The sequence below is a fragment of the Bos mutus genome, chromosome 6 (assembly GCF_027580195.1).
Source record: "Bos mutus isolate GX-2022 chromosome 6, NWIPB_WYAK_1.1, whole genome shotgun sequence".
Taxonomy (NCBI): domain Eukaryota; kingdom Metazoa; phylum Chordata; class Mammalia; order Artiodactyla; family Bovidae; genus Bos; species Bos mutus.
Genome location: NC_091622.1, coordinates 94,359,395 through 94,381,694, shown reverse-complemented (window position 1 = coordinate 94,381,694; position 22,300 = coordinate 94,359,395). Strand labels below are relative to the sequence as shown.

At 39.2% G+C, this 22,300-nt stretch overlaps 1 protein-coding gene across 1 annotated transcript in view; it reads left to right on the top strand.

Annotated features, from left to right (window-relative positions):
• Positions 1–22,300, top strand: part of ANTXR2 (ANTXR cell adhesion molecule 2) — a 176,424-nt gene that overhangs the window by 65,078 nt on the left and 89,046 nt on the right. Inside the window, exon 12 of the mRNA XM_005903870.3 lies at positions 11,428–11,523. Within this exon, the coding sequence (XP_005903932.3) occupies positions 11,428–11,523 (96 nt within the window). The remainder of the gene's footprint in view (positions 1–11,427; positions 11,524–22,300) is intronic.

Sequence of the window (22,300 nt, the reverse complement as noted above, 5' to 3'; positions counted from 1 at the left end):
TTGTAAAAAATAAATAAATCAGAGCAAAAAAAAAAAAAAATTCCTGCCCTTCAAAAGACCAAAATCCCAAACCTAAACATTGTCCCACATCTCATGATTTCATGAGATGGTTTTACATTTTGATCTTTTACTTTGAGAGACATCCTTCCTCCAGAAAAAAAAAAAAGGCAACTCAATATTATCTGTATAGAGATAGTTTATTTCTTCTTGTAAGAAAACATTGCAGGGAAAACAGCATCCATATGGACTCTTGGGTCATTATTGAATTCCCTGGATACCTCTTTTTCAACACTTGTTTTCATTTTTTTATTTTAAAAATAGCTAGGCCCTCCCCACCCCAACCCCGGCCTTTTCATATTCAATTCATGTTGCAATTTGTAGATTTTGTGGATGTTGCAGTTTGTATATTTTCTGGTCCCTCAGGATGTGGTTGAGATTACAAACATTTGTGGTTTATGGTTTCTCAGTGTTCCCTCACTGAAATGGCATTCTTTCTCCATCCCTCCTATTCTGTACCTCTAGCTGTTTTTGTTTTGTTTTGTTTTGTTTTTTACCTCTCTTCCACTCAAGTGTGGTTATAGGATCTTTATCTGGATCTTATAACCATACACAGTTTCCATGTACAGGGATGCTGAAGTTATATTACCCGTTTGTAATTTATAGGTTGTATATTTCCTAGAAAGAGGAAGTCTTTCTAGGTCTTCTTGTTTTCAGGAGAGTCAAGATCATGGCATCTGGTCCCATCACTTCATGGTAAATAGATGGGGAAAGAGTGGAAACAGTGATAGACTCTATTTTTTTAGGTTCCACAATCACTGCAGATGGTGACTGCAGTCATGAAATTAAAAGACACTTGCTCCTTGGAAGAAAAGTTATGACTAACCTAGACAGCATATTCAAAAGCAGAGACATTACTTTGCCAACCAATGTCTGTCTAGTCAAGGCTATGGTTTTTCAAGTAGTCATGTATGGATGTGAAAGTTGGACTATAAAGAAAGATGAGCGCTGAAGAACTGATGCTTTTGAACTGTGGTGTTGGAGAAGACTCTTGAGAATCCCTGGAGATCCAACCAGTCCATCCTAAAGGAAATCGGTCCTGAACATTCACTGGAAGGACTGATGCTGAAGCTGAAACTCCAATACTTTGGCCACCTGATGTGAAGAACTGACTCATTGGAAAAGACCCTGATTCTGGGAAAGATTGAAGGTGGGAGGAGAAGGGGACAACAGAGGATGAGATGGTTGGATGGCATCACCTACTCAATGGAGATGAATTTGAGTAAACTCCAGGAATTGGTGATGGACAGGGAGGCCTGGTGTGCTGCAGTCCATGGGGTCGCAAAGAGCTGGACATGACTGAGCGACTGAACTGAATGTGACTAGAGGTGGTTTAACAGTAAGGTGATTTCAGAAAAAAGGGACATTAGTTGTATCAAAGATGGAGAGAGAGTGTGGGGACATGTTGTAATATTAAACAAGGGATCTTAGTCATTTCCAATGAGAAGAGATTTGAGGGAAAACTTGAGGAAGGTGAGGGAGTAAGCCCTGAAGACCATGTAAGGGAACAGTGTTTATGTGGAGGGAGCAGCTAAAACAGAGCCTAAGGTGGGACTGTACCTGGCTGGCTTAAAGAGGAACAGGCAGCCAATGTGTAGGGTAAAGGCAGCTAGGGGAGGAGGAGGATTGAGATGAGTAGAGGAGAGTAGAGGGAGGGGAGAGATCATAGTGGGTTTTATAAGTCATTGTAAGGACTTGAGTTTCTCTTCTAAATGAAACAGGGAGCCATTGGAAGGTGACATGGTTGTTGTTGTTCAATGCCAAGTCTTTCTGAGTCTTTGTGACCCCATGGACTACAGCATGGCAGGCTACCCCATCCCTCACCATCTGCCCAAGTTTATGTCCATTGAATCAGTGATACCATCCAACCATCTCATCCTCTGTCTCCATCTTCTCCTTCTGCCTTCCATCTTTCCCAGCATCAGGTTCTTCTCCAGTGAATCGGGTGTTTGCATCAGGTGGCCAGAGTATTGGAACTTCAGCTTCAATGTCAGTCCTTCCAAAGAATGTTCAGGATTGATTTCCTTTAGGATTGACTGATTTGATCTTGCTGTCCAAGGGGCTCTCAAGAGTATTCTCCAGCATCACAGTTCAAAAGCATCAATTCTTTGGAACTCTGCCTTCTTTATGATCCAACTCTCACATCTGTACATGCCTACTGGAAAGACCATAGCTTTGATTATATGGACCTTTGTTGTCAAAGTGATGTCTTTGCTTTTTAATACATTCAGTTTGCATAGCTTGCCTTCCAAGAAGTAATCGTCTTCTAATTTCATGGCTACAGTCACCATCCGCAGTGATGACATTGTATGACAGTGTTTTAAAAGGATTATTACCTACTAGGGTTCTTGGCCTCCTTCATCAATAGAAATTGATCAGAGGCTAGACAAGAAATTCAGGCAAGATTTTACTGGGGCCCTTGTTGTAGCAAGGGAGAATGAGAACACACAAGAAGTTCCTCTGCTTTCCTGCTTGCTGGGCAGGGAGTTTGTCCCTTTTATGGGGTGAGGGTAGTGGTGTGTCCAGGGCTTGGGCCAGTGGGGTGGCTTAGGTGGTTGCCCACCCCTTAGGTGGTGTTGTGTGCAGCAGGCTTGGGCAATACCCTGCTTTTGTTCCAACTCTTCAGAAGTGGCAGTTCGGTTTTTTGGTATCTTTGTATCTTTTGTCCAAAATTTGCCCTAACTGTGCATGCATACATGTATTTTTAGTCCCTTACAGTTTCTTTGTATTTTGTTGTTGGAGGAGAGGCTTGCTGCTGCTGCTAAGTCGCTTCAGTCGTGTCCGACTCTGTGCGACCCCATAGACGGCAGCCCGTCAGGCTCCCCCATCCCTGGGATTCTCCAGGCAAGAACACTGGAGTGGGTTGCCATTTCCTTCTCCAATGCACGAAAGTGAAAAATGAAAGTTAAGTCGCTCAGTCATGCCTGACTCTTAGCGAGCTCATGGACTGCAGCCCACCAGGCTCCTCCATCCATGGGATTTTCCAGGCAAGAGTACTGGAGTGGGGCGCCACTGCCTTCTCTGGAGGAGAGGCTTAGGTATGAGCATTGCAGCACTGTGCAGCAGAGGGTCTTGGGATCCATGTCTGTCTCAGGATCATTCTGGTTGGAGTAAAAACAGTGGAAGGAAAGCTTGAAAATAGAACATTTAGATCAGATTATCAACAACCTGGAAAAAAAAGAGCTTAGAGTTCATCCTACAAGTCTGTGATTCCTCAGCTTTAGTACACAGAGCTGTCATATTAAAAATGAATGAAGGAAAGAAAATCTGTGTTCATGAGAGGTTGAGCTTAACTCTGTGGAGACAAAGTTTAGAGAGTTTTTTCTTTCCAGTTTTATTTATATAATTGACATATAGCACTGTATAAGTTCAAGATGTACAACATAACTATTTACTTACATAACCATGGGATGATTCTTTTTTTCCTCATTAGATTTAGTCATTATTTTTATTCAAGCTCAAATATGTCTGGTTTTGTTGTTACTAAGTCATGTCCGACTCTTTGCAACCCCACGGACTGCAGCACGCCAGCCTCCCCTGTCCTTCACTCTCTCCTGGAGTTTGCTCATATTCATGTCCATTGAGTCAGTAATGCTATCTAACCATCTCATCCTCTGCTGCCCTCTTCTTCTTGTGGATGGTAGTAATATTACCATTTTATCGATATGGAAAGTGAGACTGAAGCTGATGAGAAAGGACCAGTGGATGTGTGCATTACATCTCTATTCAGAATAGAAGAGGACAGTGGGTAATACTATGATATAATAAATAGTGGGCATTGTATTTATGTGATACCTAGCCTTTCAGGCATATTTGGATATGATAATTAGGGAATGTTTTGAAATATTCAGATATTGGTAATTAGGTTAGTAATCTTATTCATTCTAGGATGATGTTTTTGGCTCTTCATAGGCATTTGAAAGTCACACCAAATAAAATACCATTGCCTTAGCAGTTGATTAATCCTTGTGGAAATCCCACAAATAAAGAATCCCCTCTGTTCTCCAGGAGCATCTGGGCTCAGTCCTACTAAGGCACTTATGTCACTGGTCTGTAATTTCCTGTTTACTTCTCTGCCTCTCTGCAGTCTGGGGCTTGCTCACTGCCTCCCTTTTGGTGCCTGGTGCTTACACAAGGCAGGTGCTCCAAATTATTTGTTAAAGGAATGAATGACAGTACCTATATATTTGAAGTGGGGATACTAAGGTTTAGATTTAAGAGATTTAAGTTTAGGGTCTGAGGAGGGCTTGGACTTAGGCTGTCTGTTCTCTCTCTCTATTTCTCTTTTTTTTTTTAAATTTTGGCCATGAACAGGCAGCATGTGGGATTTTAGTTCCCTGACTAGGGATCAAACCCATATCCCCTGCTTTGGAAGCACAGAGTCTTAACTACTGGACAGCCAGGGAAGCCCTCAGGGAGTCCATTCTCTTCATTTGTCTCTTCAGAAGGTCTCTTAAATGTGTCTCTGTTTATAAAAATGCAGTGAGAGATATTTGTTCTCCCCTTTGGAACCACTGCTTTTCTGATTCTTTTAGAATAATACACTAAGAATGTATTTTCTGAGCAAGAGATACATTCCAGACACTGCTAAGCCTTGCACATGTGCTCAGCACTTTATGATGTAATTCTCACCACTGAAGAGAAGGTTGTTATTATGATCTTAATTTTACAGATGAGAAAACTTAGGAACACAGAGAGCCACCTCCAATCTTTAGTGCCCATCTATGCCAACACAGTAGAAGGTGCTTCCTCTCGTAAGTGGATCTAACTCTCAGTAGGGTACACACAGCTTAATGCGCAGAATATTAAATGATTTCAGCCTTCACCGCCCCCAAGAAAGGGGAGGCTGGGAGCCTGGAGAGTCTGGAGGTTAAATTATTTGCTCAGTTTCATAGTCGAGTAAATGCTAGAATTGCGAATTGAACCTGTCTGTCTGCCCCTGTTGCACAATCTTCCATTCATTACCAGGTCCTGATCTGATTTATGTAAGATAAAGGTTGGCATTTTTTTTTAAAGGTCAGATAGTAATTATTTTCAGCTTTGGTGGCAATACAGTTGCACTCCCCAACTCTTTCATTAGCGCAAAGGCAGCTATAGAAACAAATGGGCATGGCTATGTTCAACCAACTATGTACACTAACCTTTGAATTTCATGTAATATATTTTTCTTTCAATTTTCCCAGCTGTATAGTAATGTAAAATATTTGTTTTAGCTTGCTAGGTATCTTATGAAATTGATGAGCTGATTTGGCCTGATATGGAATATTTCAAAAGAATCCAGTAAATGAAATCATCACTTATCTTATGACTGTTTTTTTTCTTTCCCAAGCTCTCAACTCATGGAAATGGAGTTGTGGAGATCTAGTTCCCCTTTTCTGTTTCTGTTTTATTCTAATGTGGTTGTTGTGATTAATTATTTTCTAGATAAATTGCAACATGCTAGTCACAAAGTTTTGAAATTTTTGAGTGATTCATCTTTTCTTGCAGTTATTTTGCAAGTACAGTAGTAACTCTGATTTGTTTTTATACTTCTTTAATGACTAGAAGTTCACTAGAAGTTCACATCTGTTTGGCAGAGTACAGTTTTTCATTGTTACCCTATAGCTTGCTTTGAATAAAGAAAAGGAAGTTAGATGCAGGTAAAGTTCGAAGACTGAATGCGTCCAGAACAACTAGAAAATATATTCCTTTTACCCCCAAATCAAGTTCAGGGTTCTGTCCCCAACTGAAACTTTACAAAGTTTTGGCTTCACAGCCTTGACCAACACCTGAGTTAGTTAGTTAGTGTTAGTTGCTCAGTTGTGTTCAACTCTTTTTGACCCTATGGACTGTGGCCAGCCAGGCTCCTCTCTTCATGGAATTCTCCAGGCAACGATACTGGAGTGGATTGCCATTCATTTCTGCAGGGGATCTTCCCAACTCAGGGATCAAACCTGGGTCTCCTGCACTGCAAACTGATTTCTTAACCATCTGAGCCACCAGGGAAGCCCCAAGGTACTGTCTCTAATTGGTCTCCTCGGCTAACTTGTCTTTATAGACATCTGAAAATGCTACTTGTTCAGAACTATAGTTAGGAAGAATTGATCCAACAGATGGCTACTTGGAAGGTCGTCCAACAAATTTGTTAGGTATTAACCCAAACAACCCAACAACCCAATTCTCTGTGTAATAAAGAGGATTCCTGCTTTCTAGAAATTTGTGTTTCATTAGTTTCTTCAGTTGCTTCAGGTTCCCTCAGATTCTGTTTTCCAGCCAAAAGTTGTCTTTTCTTGTGCTTGCAAGAAGCCACTCGTTAGACCCGCACTTCTTCCCGGGCTTTCTTATACTTCCCCAGGAGGTCCTCTGAGAACCCCAGTGCAGGCTAGTTCCTTCTTTGCCCCGTTTCTATGGTACCATCTTTCCATCCTCCTCACATTTTTGATTGTGTGTTCAAGGGTTGTCCCTCTAACTAACCTGTGGGCTTCATGAAGACTTGCACAACATAGCTGTGGCAGCTTTTTAACTCTCTACTGTTTAAAGAGTATCACACCTAAACAGAAGTGAGAGGCTTTTAGTTTCTCCCTATGATACAGATCTCTGTGTAATCAGATCTGGTTTCATCTGACTTTGAAGTTTGCACTTTGCAGCACAGTGTCTGCTCATAGAACTGAAGTCTATGTGTTTGGCCTTTTTTCTTAATTTGTTTATAAAGTTATCTGAATTATGAAATTATTTCCCTTTCATTGCTGAGGTCTTTCATGTTCTGATAATGGCTCTGGCAAATCAAAACAAAGGAACTGTGGAAGCCTGGATTTGTATCCAGTTAACTGAGCTAATGTCTGGGACTGGGGCATCCAGGGAAGTGTTTATGGCAAGTTCCAGTTGCATTCAATTCTTTGTTTACTGTGACCTGTTCTCCACCATGCTTAACTTAAATATGATCAAGAGTAAGTCTGTAGGTCTGTGGAAAGTGTATATTTTCATAGTTTTCTTGTATACTAATCTTCAGAATCAGTTGAGATGATAATATTATTGTACAAAATGATATTTACATCTGGATGTGCACAGTGTTTTGTGAGTATTCCTCACAGGGACATTTTTGAAAGAAAATGCAAGAATTTTGACTGCCTGTCATGGCTAGCCCATCTACTTTATATTCTGTCAGTATGATTTTCTGAATTTCCTGCTCATGACACATTTGTAGGAAGAAGAAAAAAAAAAAACACTAACCACTAAACTTGTAGCATATTCACACCCTCTAGTTTCGTGTCTTTATTTCTGAACATAGGATTTGAATTCTAAGAAAAGGGGAAAACAAATGTTCATAGTACCCTTTTGGAATTTGTGAGCAGAGCCAAATGGTGAGCCATTTCCATGGACACTGTGGCTCGATCCTCCTGTGGGAAAGGTCTGGGGGGAACGTTGTGTTCACTCCATACATGAACAGTCACAGATCAGGGGTGTCTTATGTAAGAGCTTAAAGGTGGGATCATGAATTTAACACATTTGACAACATTTCTCCCATAGAATATCATAGTTTTCTATGTATTCCGTTGACATTCTTTTCCTGTTGTATTCTTGTTTGATTTCAGAGCTTAGTGTAATCATTGCATGATTTGTTCATGAATGTTTGGAATTCCATGTAGAAAGATGCCCTTTGAGTGCTTTCATAAGAATCCTGATGTGTGCTCTGAGTTACTTCCTTTGGTTTTGAGGACACAGAACTTAGATAATTACCTGAACATTTTCTATAATGTATTTATCTTCTCTCTCTCACTGATACACACACATATACACACACAAATTTCTATCTGCAAGACACTGACTTAGATGTTTAGGCTACATCAATAAATACATTTTGAGTTTACACTTTAATTATATTAAACTGTAATGAAGAAGTTGCTAGATGACTGCATGTCTTTTCATTTCTTAAAATTAATGTTTTATGGTAAATACCATGTAGTAGCATTTTCAAGTGCCTTAAGAGTGGGCTAATAGTAAATAATAGAGCTTTCGGAAGATTGTATGTGTGTGTGAAGTTTCTGTACTTATTTTTGTTGTCTTCTGAAAATAGATTACAGGACAGGGCAAAGATTCTAGGTAATATTTTGGTGCTGTCTGTTTTGGTTAACTTGCAACCTTCACTTTCACTTTTCACTTTCATGCATTGGAGAAGGAAATGGCAACCCACTCCAGTGTTCTTGCCTGGAGAATCCCAGGGACAGGGGAGCCTGGTGGGCTGCTGTCTATGGGGTCGCACAGAGTCGGACACAACTGAAGCGACTTAGCAGCAGCAGCAGCAACATGAGTTATATAAATAGCTTGTATGGTTATTCCCTCTTATATCCAGATGCAAAATTAGAAAGCAAAGGATGGCTTTCATTATTCATGTATATACTTGATTGTTAATCTTCTTCTAAAATTTCTGAAGTCAGTGCATGTTTTATGGTCTATGTTGCCCTGAGAATTATTTTAAAAGTTATTTTTAGTGGATTTATTAAAATTGAAACACAGTTAATAATCAATGTTTTTGAAAACTGATTTGTTTGGAGATAGTTTCCAAGTCACTGTATGGTAATCTCTCTTTTTTTTTTACACTGTGATATACTAACAGATGATACAGGGAAACTATGACTCACATTTCAAGATTTTTCTGATAAGCTGTACAAAGAATAGTTTGCTAACGCTCCTTAAACTAATACTTTTGAAACCTACCTTCTCTTCTTCAGTTATTTACAAATAACTATCTACATAAAGAGGCTTCTCTGGTGGCTCAGTGGTAAAGAACCCACCTAGCAATGCAGGAGACCTAAGTTTAATCCCTAGGTCAGGAATATCCCCTGGAGTAGGAAATGGCAACCCATTCCAGTATTCTTTTGCCTGGAAACTTCCATGGAGAGAGGAGCCTGGAAGACTACACTCTATGGGGTTGCAAAGAATCAGACACGACTGAGGGAGTGAGCAGTCAAGCATGTCTACATAAAAATCATTATCTCTTTGTGCATAAGTTATTATGCATTACAATTCAAATTCCATCATAAAATGTTCTAATTACTAAGAAAAATTGTTACTTCAACATCCAAAAGTCTTTTAGCTTTTTGATCAATCCTAACATTTCCCCAAATGGATACTGGGGGATCCTAGTTCTTTAGGATATTGATAATGTTATGAGAAAAAAATTGATTTGTGCTGATGTAAGTTGGACTTTTTTTTTCCTACTACAAAACCATTCAGAGCTTTACAAATATGTTAATGTGCACAGTGCTTTTCTAAGGGAGATATCCTGGTTATCACTTTGCCACAAATAATTTCATGCTTTGGGAACAACTGACTTTATTATTGTATAGATTAGAAAACAGAGTCTCCTAAGAATTAAACAGCTTGCTTAAAATTAGACATCCAGACTAACACTTGTAAGGCAAGGCCATTTTAAGATGAGTATTGGTAGGTTCTTTCAGCTCCAGGCTCTCTCTCTATCAGCTCTTGGGATAAATGTGACTCTTGTCTTGATTTCGGGGCTTGTACTTCTTATTTGTTTTGAATGATAGAGTGTGTATCTCTGAAAACCTACCTTTGAAGACCCAAATTCCCACCCAGAGATAATGTATTGATTTATTTTTTTGATTTTTTTTTTCCTTCCTTGAAGTCTTTTCTTAAAAAAAATAAAAACACAAACAAAACATGATTACTGGGGATATCAGAGAGTAAGCCTTTGAAAGAGACACCTTGTTCTCTTGGAAAATTGATCTCTATGCTAAAAATTAAGTATTCTTCTTTGTGTCATAGCTCAGTTGGTAAAGAATTTGCCCGCAATGCAGGAGACCCTGGTTTGATTCCTGAGTTGGGAAGATCTGCTGGAGAAGGGATAGGCTACCCACTCCAGTATTCTTGGGCTTCCCTGTGGCTCAGCTGGTAAAGAATCTGCCTGCAATGTGGGAGACCAGGGTTCGATTCCTGGGATGGGAAGATCCCCTGGAGAAGGGAAAGGCTACCCGCTCCAGTATTCTGGCCTTGAGAATTCCAAGGACTGTATTCCATGGGGTCCCATGGGGTTGCAAAGAGTCGGAAACACTGAGCGACTTTCACTTTGTGTTTGTGGCTCTTGCCATCTCATTTCTTTGGAGTTCATTCTCTTAGTAAATAGTTTTACATACCTGGCCTGGAATATACCTGGATAAGTAGATTGGGAATAGGCCCTGCCTTCTAGAACTCATAGTGAATACAGAAAATACAAATTAAATCATTGTAGTTCATCGTAAATAAATAAGCAAACCAAATAAATAAATTGTGCTAAGTGCTAAAGTTTAAGGTTCAGAGAACTATGCCATGTAAGTAAGAAGGGGTATTTTCTAGCCAGAAGGTACGAGGAAGGCTTCCTGAGGAAGTGGCTTTAGCTACGCCCTGTAGGATGAATAGGTAGTTGGTAGATGAAGCAGGTAGAGGCTAAGCCCAGGACAGAGGTGTTAGGGCTGGAGGAGCTTGTCATTAGGAAGTGAAAGAACACCAGTGTGGTTTGTGGTTGAGAGTGGGTAGCACTTGAACTGGCATGGGTGATGCTCTGATATACGAATGCATAAAATTGCATCCTTTCATTGATACCTGTGTACCACTTGCCAACAAGAACTGTTGTTGGTTTGTCACCTATTTGGTGAGTTTTGGTATTCATCTTGTCCTACCATTTAAGTATATGAAGAAATAATGCCCATCATCAAAAAGTCTGGGGAAATTCTGCATAAATTCTGCCTAGAGGTAATCATGCTTGTAGCCACAATAATCTTTTCCCAGAGACGAAAGATGGGGACCATAGGGACTGTTCATGGGGCTTCCCAGGTGATACTAGTGGCGAAGAACCTGCCTGCCAAGGCAAGAGAGGAAAGTACGTGGTTTGATCCCTGGAGTAGGAAAAGGCAACCCACTCCAATGTTCTTGCCTGGAGAATCCCATGGACAGAGGAGCCTGGTGGGTCACAAAGAGTTGGACACAACTGAAGTGACTTAGCACACACAGCACAGGACCATTCGCACAACTCCAAATTGTAATTTTTTTTCCTATTTTTCTTTAAGGTGTAATTTCAGACACTTTGGGAGGGTTTTATACTTATCCTTGCCTGTCTTAACATAATATATATGAGGTATAATATGAGGGAATTTAATACAAATAGATTATATTTAGTATATTATATAAATATAATAAAATGGAATATAATATAGGTAGTATATAAGTAGTAAGATAATTTATACAATTTAAGAATGTAAAGGAATATATTAGCAATCTGGTTTAACATTATTATGCTTCCTATCATTTTTTCTGGTGTTTCCTTAAAAAGTACATATTTGGGATTTGACTGTCAACTTTGCTGACTGCCTTGTTTTTGTTTTCGGCTTCCTCCAGTCTACTGGGATTGCAGCCCTCATTGCTATTTTGGTGTTACTGCTGCTCTTGGGTATTGGACTGATGTGGTGGTTTTGGCCCCTTTGCTGCAAAGTGGTAAGTAAGAAGGATTTGCAGTCCTCCTTTTTTTTTTTTTTAAACATCAAGGTGTAAATTAAGGCTGAAATATGAATCAGTGCCACATTGCTCAACAACAACAAAGTTTCGATTAGAAAATTGAATTTTAATAGTTATATATTTTAATCATTGTAAGAAATTCTGTTCATGCCTGCTAATAAATGTTTACTATAAAACTTAATCTAGAAAGTACTTCAAAATCAGGTTTAGGGGAAGAAGAGAAGAAGGTAGGAATAATGATAGGGATAAAGGGTTTCCCACTCAAGTACAAAAGAATTTCAAGTAAATTGAATGATATGTTCTACTGGATTCATTGACAGGGATTGATAATCTGTCAGGTTTGGGGTTTGTTTTGTTTTCATTGCTTATTGAATGTTTCATTATCTCTTTGAAAGATACACTATTTCAGGACTTTTTCTGTTTGCCTCTTGGGGAAATCATTTTAGAAATAAGTCACATGCAAATGTTAGGTATCTGTGAAACAGTCACTTTGAAGTTATGACAGTTGGTTTGAGGTTGTGTCCTTTTTCATGCTTGAGTAAAAGCTCTGAAAGAACATGGATAGACACAAGCTCTCTGGTGCTACTGTAGCAAATTGCCACACATTTGCTGGCTTAAAGCAACACAAATTTATTACCTAACAGTTATGTAATCACAGATCCAACATGGGTCTTGCTGGGCTAAACTAAGCTGAAAAGTATCGACAGTGATACATTCCTCTCTTAATGCTCTAGAGGAGAATCTGCTCCCTTGCTTTTTGCAGCTTGCAGGGGCTCCTTCCATTCTTGCCTAGTAAGCCCTTCCTCCAGCTTCAGAGCCAGGCGTGTTGCATCTCTGTCACCATTCTTCTGTAGTCACTTGTCTTTCTGACTCCAAACCCAGCTGGGAAAGGACCTCCAGTATCAAGGAACCATGTGATTAGGTTGGACCCACCTTGATGCATGCATGCATGCATAATCTCTCATCTCAAGATCCTTCGTGCTAATCACATCTGCAAGGTCTCTTTGGTCCTTGAAGACAGGTTATTCACAGTTCCAGGGAATTAGAGTGTGGATATCCTTGTATGTGTGTGTGTGCTCAGTTGCGTGTGACTCTCTGTGACACCATGGACTGTAGCCTTCCAGGCACCTCTGTCTATGGGGTTCTCCAGGCAAATATACTGGAGTGGGTTGCCATATCCTTCACCAGTGGACCATCCTGTCCCAGGGATTGAACCTGTATCTCTTGCATCTCCTGCTTTGGCAGGTGGACATCTTTATGGGGCCATTATTCTGCCTGTCACAGGTGGAACTCTGAGTAACAAACACCAGCACAGTTCAAGCAATATAACTTGGATTGTTCAGGCTTCATAGAAAAGGTTATTCTGAAGAAGCGCTCCTTCAAAGCATGCCTACCACCTATTTTGATATCCTCTTATCAGCACCTTATATTGAATTTTATGTTTTGTGGATCACAGTAGTGTTTTACATAATATTACTAGACTGACTCTTTTCCCCTCTCACCCTTGCTGACTGATTTCCACTCCTTGCAACTTCAGGCAGTGCTTTGTATTACTTCTGCATTTATTATTCATTGTACTTCAGTCCACTTTCATGAGGCAACTTTGCAGTCCTTTATCTCAGAGCAGTTGGCCACGGAGGAGGCATGGAATTAATTTAGACAACAGCAGAGACATGAAGCATCCTGTCTCTTTGCTGAACTAATCAGTTTCCTGCATAGCAATTTCTGCTCAGTTTCCTGTTGTAACCTTGATTATCTTAGATATGGTGATTTTTAGATGAGCTAACTTTCTTGAGTCTCAAATTAAAAAGCAAAAAGGTGCCTTAATGTGATTTGTACTCCTTACTTTTTTAATTTAAAATTCACAGGGGTGGTTTTCATTCTTTTGTTACTTTGCATTTTCATCTACTATTGACCAGAGGGCTCAAAAGTGTTAAAGTATATGGTTTTTTAAAAGGACACTTGCGAAGAATGAACTGGACTTCTTTGTGAGGTTGCTGAGTGCCTGCTCAGTTGCTAAGTTGTGTCTGACTCTTTTGTAACCCCCTGGACTGTATGTAGCCTGCCAGGCTCCTCTGTCAGTGGAATTTCCCAGGCAAGAACACTGGAGTGGGTTGCCATTTCCTTCTCCAGAGGATTTTCCTAACCCAGGGATCAAACCCAAGTCTCCTGCTTGGCAGGCAGTTTCTTTACCACAACAGTTGATGTAATCAAATGAAGTCTTCACCGTCACATGGGGTGTATCCAGGGGATTCGATCATCAGGTAGTGAGAATAGATCCATTCCGTCCCTGAAACTCTGCAGATTGGAAATCAGGAATTATATTTCTTTATGCAGGGTGCAGAGGGACACCATTAAGGTGTGTTTTTAGGCTGTCAGGAGGGCTTCCTATTTACAGAAACATCATGAATGCTTATTAATTTCTGCAACTTATTTAATAGAGAGAATCATCCATATTTTACATTTAGAAATATAGACTACATAGCCTTGAGTATGAACTTGCATTTAGATCTAAAAATAAATGAATTGGGCTTTCCAGGTGGTGCTAGTAGTAAATAACCCACATGCCAATGCAGGAGATATAAGAGATGCTGCTTCAATCCCTGGGTCAGTAAGAAAATGTAAGAAATGGCAACCCATTCCAGTATGCTTGCCTGGAAAATCCTATGGACAGAGGAGTCTGGTGGGCTGCAGTCCACAGGGCCACAAAGAATCAGACATTACTGAGCGACTGAGCACATAAATGAATCAGAACAAATGTTTCCTAAAAACACAGATTTAAAAGCAGAGAGAAAGTAGAGGCAACATTCTGCATTCAGCCCTTAGTAATCTGAGCCAGTGCTGGGCTTGGAATTAGGGGTTCAGAAATGACTACCATATGATATGGAAACTCATATTTTAGCATGAAGCACAGAATGGTAGAGAAACTGAGAATGGAGGTTCATGAGTACGCCAGGAGCAACACATGTCAGGAACACAAAGGAAAGAGGGATTTGCCAGAATTGAGGGATTATTTCAGGGAAACTGGGTGGAGCTGCCGATTCCAAACTGATTTGGAATATTGAACAAGACTTTAGCAGTTGATGAGGGACATTTCCTATGAGGTGTGTGTGGAATTACAAGTTATTCAGATGGGCTTTGAGATGCCCTAGGCTGAGGTCTAACATGCCAGGGAGGGGAGCGGTGAAAGATGGTTTAGGATCTAGGCATGAACCTCCTATGTCTTTGAGGACGTTTGAACTCACCCCAGGGGTGAGGAGAATACACTGGAAAGATTTGATCACTGATCCCCTGAAAGAAGCTTTACTTGCTGTACATGGTGCTGAGATCTGGTCCCGGTGGGGATTAAGTCTTATCCAACTGAGACCCATCAGCTATTGAAATACAAGCCAGTAATAGACAGTGAGCCTTAGACATGGCAGTGGGCAGGGGAGGGGCAACGTAGGGATTGGGGGAGTGGGGAGTACAAACTATTGGGTATAAGTTAGGCTACAAGGATGTATTACACAACTCAAGAAATATGGCCATTATTTTGTAATAACTGTTAGTGGAGTGTAACCTTTAACATTTGTATTTAAAAAAAAGATATAGCCTGAGCAAAGTATCTCTAACGAAGTATAGAGAGTTGGAATATAACAAGTAAGCTAAATCAGTTAGAGAAAGATGAGAAGGTGATGTGAAAAGGAAGGGTCAAAGGAAACCATAACCTTATGAAAAACAAGATCTTGAGTATAACAGAAGGTGTACCATGATGGTACAATTGCAGGATATTTATTTATTTGATTATGTTTAGAGAACATATTTCCACAATGCTGGTATTAGAATATGATTAGTTAATTGTTAACAGCGTTCGTTATTAGGGATTATTTTGAACTTTGACTATCAGCTATTACCGGTAATAATTCTTTTTAATAGGAAATGAAATGCATTTATTTCAGCTTAGTGTTAGTCACTCAGTTGTGTTTAACTCTTTGCAACCCCATGGACTGTAGCCTCTGTCCATGGAATTCTCCAAGCAAGAATACTAGAGTGAGTTGCAATTCCCTCCTCCAGAGGATCTTCCCAAACTAGGGATCGAACTTGGGTTTCCCTTATTGCCGGTTGATTCTTTACTGTCTGAGTCACCAGAGAAGTCCTTATTTCAGCTTGGTGTTGTGTAAATTTCTTTTGTTTGAGTGTCTTTTAAGTACTGGGACAAACATTTAGTCTTTCAACTGAAATATGATTAAACAGCTTAAAATGTCTGTTTTCAGGCACATTTAGACTATGTCAGCCATCACCTCCTTGGGAATCATATGCTTAGAAGCTCTTATCGAGATAGAAATCCTGGAATGGAAAAAAAAACCCTGAACAGAGGGTTCTTCATTGAATCATTTCATATTTTTAAAAAATATCTTGTGAAATAATGTAACCATTCATGTTTCAGAGATTAAAATTTCACAGATATCTAATTAATGACTCAGCAATGACAGTGTTACCTATGTCTTAGCCTGGATTTTTTTTTCTGCTCCTAGTAACTGGAAGGCTTTCAGAGTAGCTGCTCTCAGATTTCCATCTGTGGTGTCTCTCTCACACCAGGGGAAAGGGTAGTTGGGTGAAACTTCTCCAAGGATCAGTGTGGTTTAGGATAGCCCCTATGGTAAGGTGTCCGTGATCGTTGTCTTCTATGGCAAAAGAGACTTTACAGATGTGATTAAATTCAGGATCTTGAAATAGGGAGATCATCCAGAATGACCTGCTGCTGCTAAGTCACTTCAGTCCTGTCCGACTCTGTGTGACCGCATAGACGTCAGCCCACCAGGCTCTCCCGTCCCTGGGATTCTCCAGGCAAGAACACTGGAGTGGGTTGCCATTTCGTTCTCCAATGCATGAAAGTGAAAAGTGAAAGTGAAGTCGCTCAGTCGTGTCCGACTCTTAGCGACCCCATGGACTGCAGCCTACTAGGCTCCTCCGTCCATGGGATTCTCCAGGCAAGAGTACTGGAGTGGGATGCCATTGCCTTCTCCCCAGAATGACCTAGCTGGCTCTAAATACCATCACTGTGCCCATATAAGAGGGTGACAGAGGAGATAAGACCATAGATGGGGAGAAGGCAATGTGACCATGGAGGCAGAGACCAAAGTGATGCAGCTTCTAGGCAAGGAATGCTGGTCACCAGGAGCTGGAGAGGCAAGGAGTGATAAACCCCTGGAGTCTGCAGAAGGAACCGGCTCTGATGACACCAGACTTTAGTTATAAGACTCAGTTTGGACTCCTGGCATCTAGAACTGTAGGAATATAAATTTCTGTTGTGTTAAGCCACTAAGTGTGTGCTAACTTGTTATTGCAGCATTAAAGATCTAACAGATTCCCTACATGATTCTGATATTCTCCAGAGCTGGGGATCACTGCTCAGGGCTATTGATTTGGGGGAATTCTTATGGAATATGTTTTTGGATCAACTCATTACAAAACCTGCCTATGGAGTACAGGAAGTTGTAAGATGGGAGACAAGGAAGTATTCTTAAAATGTTTGCAGTGATTCTGTGGTAGCTAAAACCCATGTGCGTTCTTTAAAATTAGAGTTACCATTCTGTTTTGTTTTGGGTCAACTGTCAAGTAAATACGTGTAATGCTTTATATACGGAGTAGAATTTACTCACTGTTTCAGAGTGACAGGGATTTGTCGAAGAAAGAGGTTTCCTATTTTAAGAAGTATCCAAGACATATATGATATTAGAACCCATTGACAGCAAAGACCCGTGGTCAGCTTTCTCAGGGTGCTTGTTATTTGATGGTAGAAACCAGTACAGTCCCGTTCATATTCAGATACCAATATTTCAAAATTATGAGAGAGAAAGACAAATACTATATGTTTCCACTTATTTGTGCAACCTAGAAAACAAAACAAAGGAACAAATATAACCAAGCAGAAGACATGGATACAGAGAACACACAAGTGGTTGCCAGAGGGGAAGGGGTGAGGGATGGGTGAAGGGGATTAAGACGTCCAGAATACAAGTTATAAGATAAATTAGTCATGAGGATATAATGTATGGAACAGACACAATAGTTGTATTGTTATAACTGTCTATGATATAAAAATATTGAACCACTATGCTATACATGCAAAACTATTGTAAGTCAATTAAACTTTAAGAAATCATGATAGTTCCTAGACCTACTATTATATTTCATTATTTGATGAATTAATAAAGAAGCACATAGTATTTCTGTTTCACAGATCTGGTTTCTTGTTTTTAAAAGTAGATTTGACAGTTACATTTCAGTACAATTGGGTTCCTTTTAATCCTGTGTATTTTAATTTAGCTTGTTTAGTCTAGGAAGGGGTTTATTGGTCCCCTATAATCAGATTGCCAAAGAGGAACATAGAATAAAAAAGGTTAGAAAAAAACTCCCCAAATAGAATCTCTGGCTACCAATGATGCTTTTAATATGAGCTTATTTTGAAATGTTAAATCTTTCGATTCATTTAATGAGTATATTCAAGGAAAAAAGAGACAGGTGATATCATTAAAGACAGATTAAAATGTTGCAGATTTGTGTCCTCTGTGTGCCTAGGTTTTCCATGGCAAATAGGATCTAAATCAATGATCTTTGGAGAACTTTATCTTATAGTAATAGTAATAGTAGTAATAATAGTGGAACCCTTATGCAAAGCTGGAACTTTTAGGCACTATCATTGGTGAACTGTAGAGTATGTTGAATTTGCAAACTATTCCATCAAGGGGGAAGTTCTCATTTTTGTCTAAAGTAATTTCTCACAACCTGTTTATGATTCTGTTTCCTACTCATTGAATAACCTCACACCCATCCTTTACAACTGCTTTTCTATAACAAAGATGTCAGCAGCATCCTTCCTTTTCCTTAGATTAAAAAAGGGGAGAAGTTAAAAACAATCAGGTATTGAATCATGAGGGAAATATGAGAAGATACGGCTCTTTGCATCACTGTTTAACTCATAAGATGTGTGGAGTTTACGGCAGGTTTGTTTCACTACCAGGATAGCAGAACTGACCGTCCTTCAGTTGCATCATTTGGAAGAACTGGGCATTCTGCAAAATTACAGATGTAAGGCTAATGAGGTGGCAAACAAAGACTTTCTGGAGTGTTGTCAGTTAGAGTGTGTTATCCAGCTGCAAATAAATATCTGAATATGCCGGAAATGATAAATGTTCACTTTGCTCTAGTGTCCTTGGCCAAAGTTCTCCATCCACAAGGGAAAGCTGCAAGCTCATTTTTCCTCAGTCCATTTAAGACATTGCATAAAGATCTCATAAATCTGTTTAAAAAACCGTTTTAAAAACTTATCTTTTTAAAGCCCAATTTACTAACAAGTAAGCTGGGCTTTCATGATGAGGATATATCTGACTAGAGCTGTATAGAATCGTTTTCTTAGCCAGCAACAGCTGTGCTGTTCTTTCTAAATAGTAATAATGCTTCTACATTGCACTTGTTTTTTATTGTTGAGGAGGGCTCTTGGTGCCTTTATTGAGTTACTTTGAAAGCAGCCTGATTTTTTTTTTAAAGAATGCACAATAAAACAGAAGGAATTTAAATTTTAATATGCCTTCCTTGCACCATTAATTAAAATGATTTATGTTTGGTTGCCCCTTTGAAATAGAGTGTGATGTTAGTACTTATTGGTTCTATGGTGATGTTTTCCAACAGAGCATCATTACAAAACAGGTTATCACACTCTTCCCAGTCTTAGTTTATTTATCTTGACGGCAGTACCTTTACTTAACTCCAGGAGAAGACACTCTCACGGGGCTTCCCAGGTGACCCAGTAGTACAGAATATGCTTGCTGATAGAGAAGACGCAGGTTCGATCCCTGGGTCAGGAAGATGTCCTGGAGGAGGAAATGGCAAATTCTTGCCTGGAGAATTCCATGGACAGAGGAGTCTGGCTGGCTACAGTCCATGGGGTTGCAAAAGAGTCAGACACGACTGAGCATGCGTGCTCCCCAACCCTTCAAAGCACACTCTCACATCGTTCTTCCCAGTCCTCATTAGGCATTTAAAATTATATTTATTGTCCAGACTTCCCACTATTATTTGTTTATTCAAAGCAGTCTCTTTGAACATTGGTGAGTCTGTCAGGGAGGAAAGGAAAGGGAGGCAGATAACCTGACCATATCTTGGTCTCATTGTTTTAAGCAACTCACTTTGTGGGATTTGGAAAAGGACTTCCCAAACACTAATGTCAGAGAACTTTGTATTCATGAGAGGAAAGGCATTGCACTTGTTCTATGATCTTATCCAGAAAGAAAGGGAAGAGTGAAAGGAAATCCCACATGTATTTTAAACAAATTTTTGTACACACTAAGAATGAGTTCTTGAAGTCTGTGGACCCTTAGGTACTGAGATGACATTGCTGAAATATTGGGCGTTTGTTTCTGTCACTGGCAAGAGTCACTTCTGAAATTCTACTTGATCTACAGTCATTACACAGTATCTTTTTTTTCAATCTAAGGCAGTTCACTGTTGACAGTTCTTTTCACTCTTTTCTGAATATCGGAACATATGATCGCATCAAGCTGGCTGCAGGCTCCAGTGCTGACATTTTCTAGCGCAAAGAATGCCCACATCACTCGAACATTTGAAAAGTGTTAATGAGCAGATCAAAAGGACTGTTGCCTGAAGCAGCTAACTTTTTCTTTTTTTTAAAATCGGCTCTCCTCCAAACTGAAATCTTCATTCTAGCAGCTAAGTAGATGAGATATAATCCTCTCTGATGATGATAATAACAAATGAAAAAAAAAATTGGAGAAGAATCAAACTCTGCATATGGTTCATAAAGTGGTGAAAGTGTTTTCCAGAATCTTCAATATCGAGTTGAAGGATGCTAAGTAGAAAAAATCCTGGCAACTAGGCAATATTATGCCTTTTAAAATCTGCAAATTCTCATAAAATATGGTGCATACGAATACATCCTTTTCTGAGATGAGTGCTCTTGCACTATTTAATACAAGAATGGGATTCTCATGACTGTTATTTTTAATGTATTTGGACAACAATCAGGTTTCCTTTTCTCCTGCACTAATTTTACTGAAATGTAGGGACATCAGTGGACACAGACTTTCGCCATTTTTGGCTTTTGGACTGAATGACTTCAGATTATTTTCACTCTCCTTTGTTACTTATGAGCCTGTGTGGTACAATGGCCAGACGGAGCATTTACAAACATCAAATACACACAACGTTTATTTCCTGTTCCAACATTTCTAGGGCAATGATGTTGGGCATATGAATTAATATGTTATATCCCTATAAAATGAGGATGATAGCATCTGTCTCATACAGTTACCATAAATATTGCTTTGTATCTGTTTTTCTATCTCTATCTATCTCATCTACCTATTCATCTATCTAACCATCCATCCATCCCACCAAGTAATGTACTTCTCAACACATCTTAAACTTTTTCTCCTGTACCCTTTGCCTTGGCAATCCAAACTTTATTTTAAGAGAATGTCATGTGCCAGAGAAAGTTGAACCCAGAGTTTGGAGGTAGGTGGACCAGCGTTCTGAGTTTAAATACTAATTCTAATATTTTCTCTGTATATCCTTGGACAAGTTACTGAATTCAGAGCCTCCCTTTCCTTATATTTAAAATAAACATAGTAACTGCATAGCATTATTATGAAAATGGAAGAAATATGGAGTGTGTGGCATATGCCAGCACCAATAAAATGTGGTTATTGTTAATAGTATTAACAGCACACAGATGAGCCTTGGGTCTGTTTCAGTTTCTGAAAGTGCTGTTATTTGTTGTGGTGGTGGTTGTGTCTCTTAATCTACAAGATCAAATTTTTATTTATGCAGAATTTTAAGGGTTTTTTTTCCATTGTTAATAATGTAGAAAGTATACTTCCCAGGATTTCAGAATCAATTTAAATTTATAATAAGTCATGCATTTAGTCATACATACAATTAATTACACATTATTGGAAAAACAAACCCTAATGTTCTTTTCTGAAATAAGGTGAACACAAATACATGTAGACATATGGCCTACTTAATTACATAAAGGCATAGAAGCAAAAGACCTGTTGGAAATATTGTGATACATATTTTGTCTTTATCATTCTATTAGAATTTTCATTTTGGAAAGGACCTATAGTGAATCAAGTTTATTTCCCAGATGAAGAAACTTAGCATGGGCTTATATTTTTCCATCTGTCTTTGAGTTCACTAGCTCTTGGACTTTATTGGTCAAAAGAGACATTTGATACTTCATTTTCTTTGGAACTAGCAATATTTTATTTTCATGGAAATCTTTATCAGTCATCATTTACATCTTTTTTCTCCATTAAAAAAATAAATTTAGAGGTTGGCTATGAGCCTTTGCAAACATTCTCAACTAGTTCCTTCAACTCACTTTCAATCATGTCTTTAGTATTTGTTGTTTTCACAGCACTGTATTAGGCACTATGATATTTTTAAAGAGGGAGAAATGATATTGCCCCTAAGAAATCAACACTTCTGAGGGGTAGTTGAAAAATTCCAAAATAAACATATAAACCCAAATTGATGAAGCATGAATGGTTCAACTGGGTGGTAATGTTTATATTGTTTAAAGTTTTAAAGTTTCTAGATAATGGAATGGAAAGTTGGTAGACTACTCTATGAAGGATGGAAGGGACTTAATATGGAAATGGTCATTTTATCCAGGGTAGCAAAGGGGTCTTCAGTCAATCTGGAGTTAGAGGTACACAAACAGAGATTTTGTAGATAGAGTGTTGAATTGAGG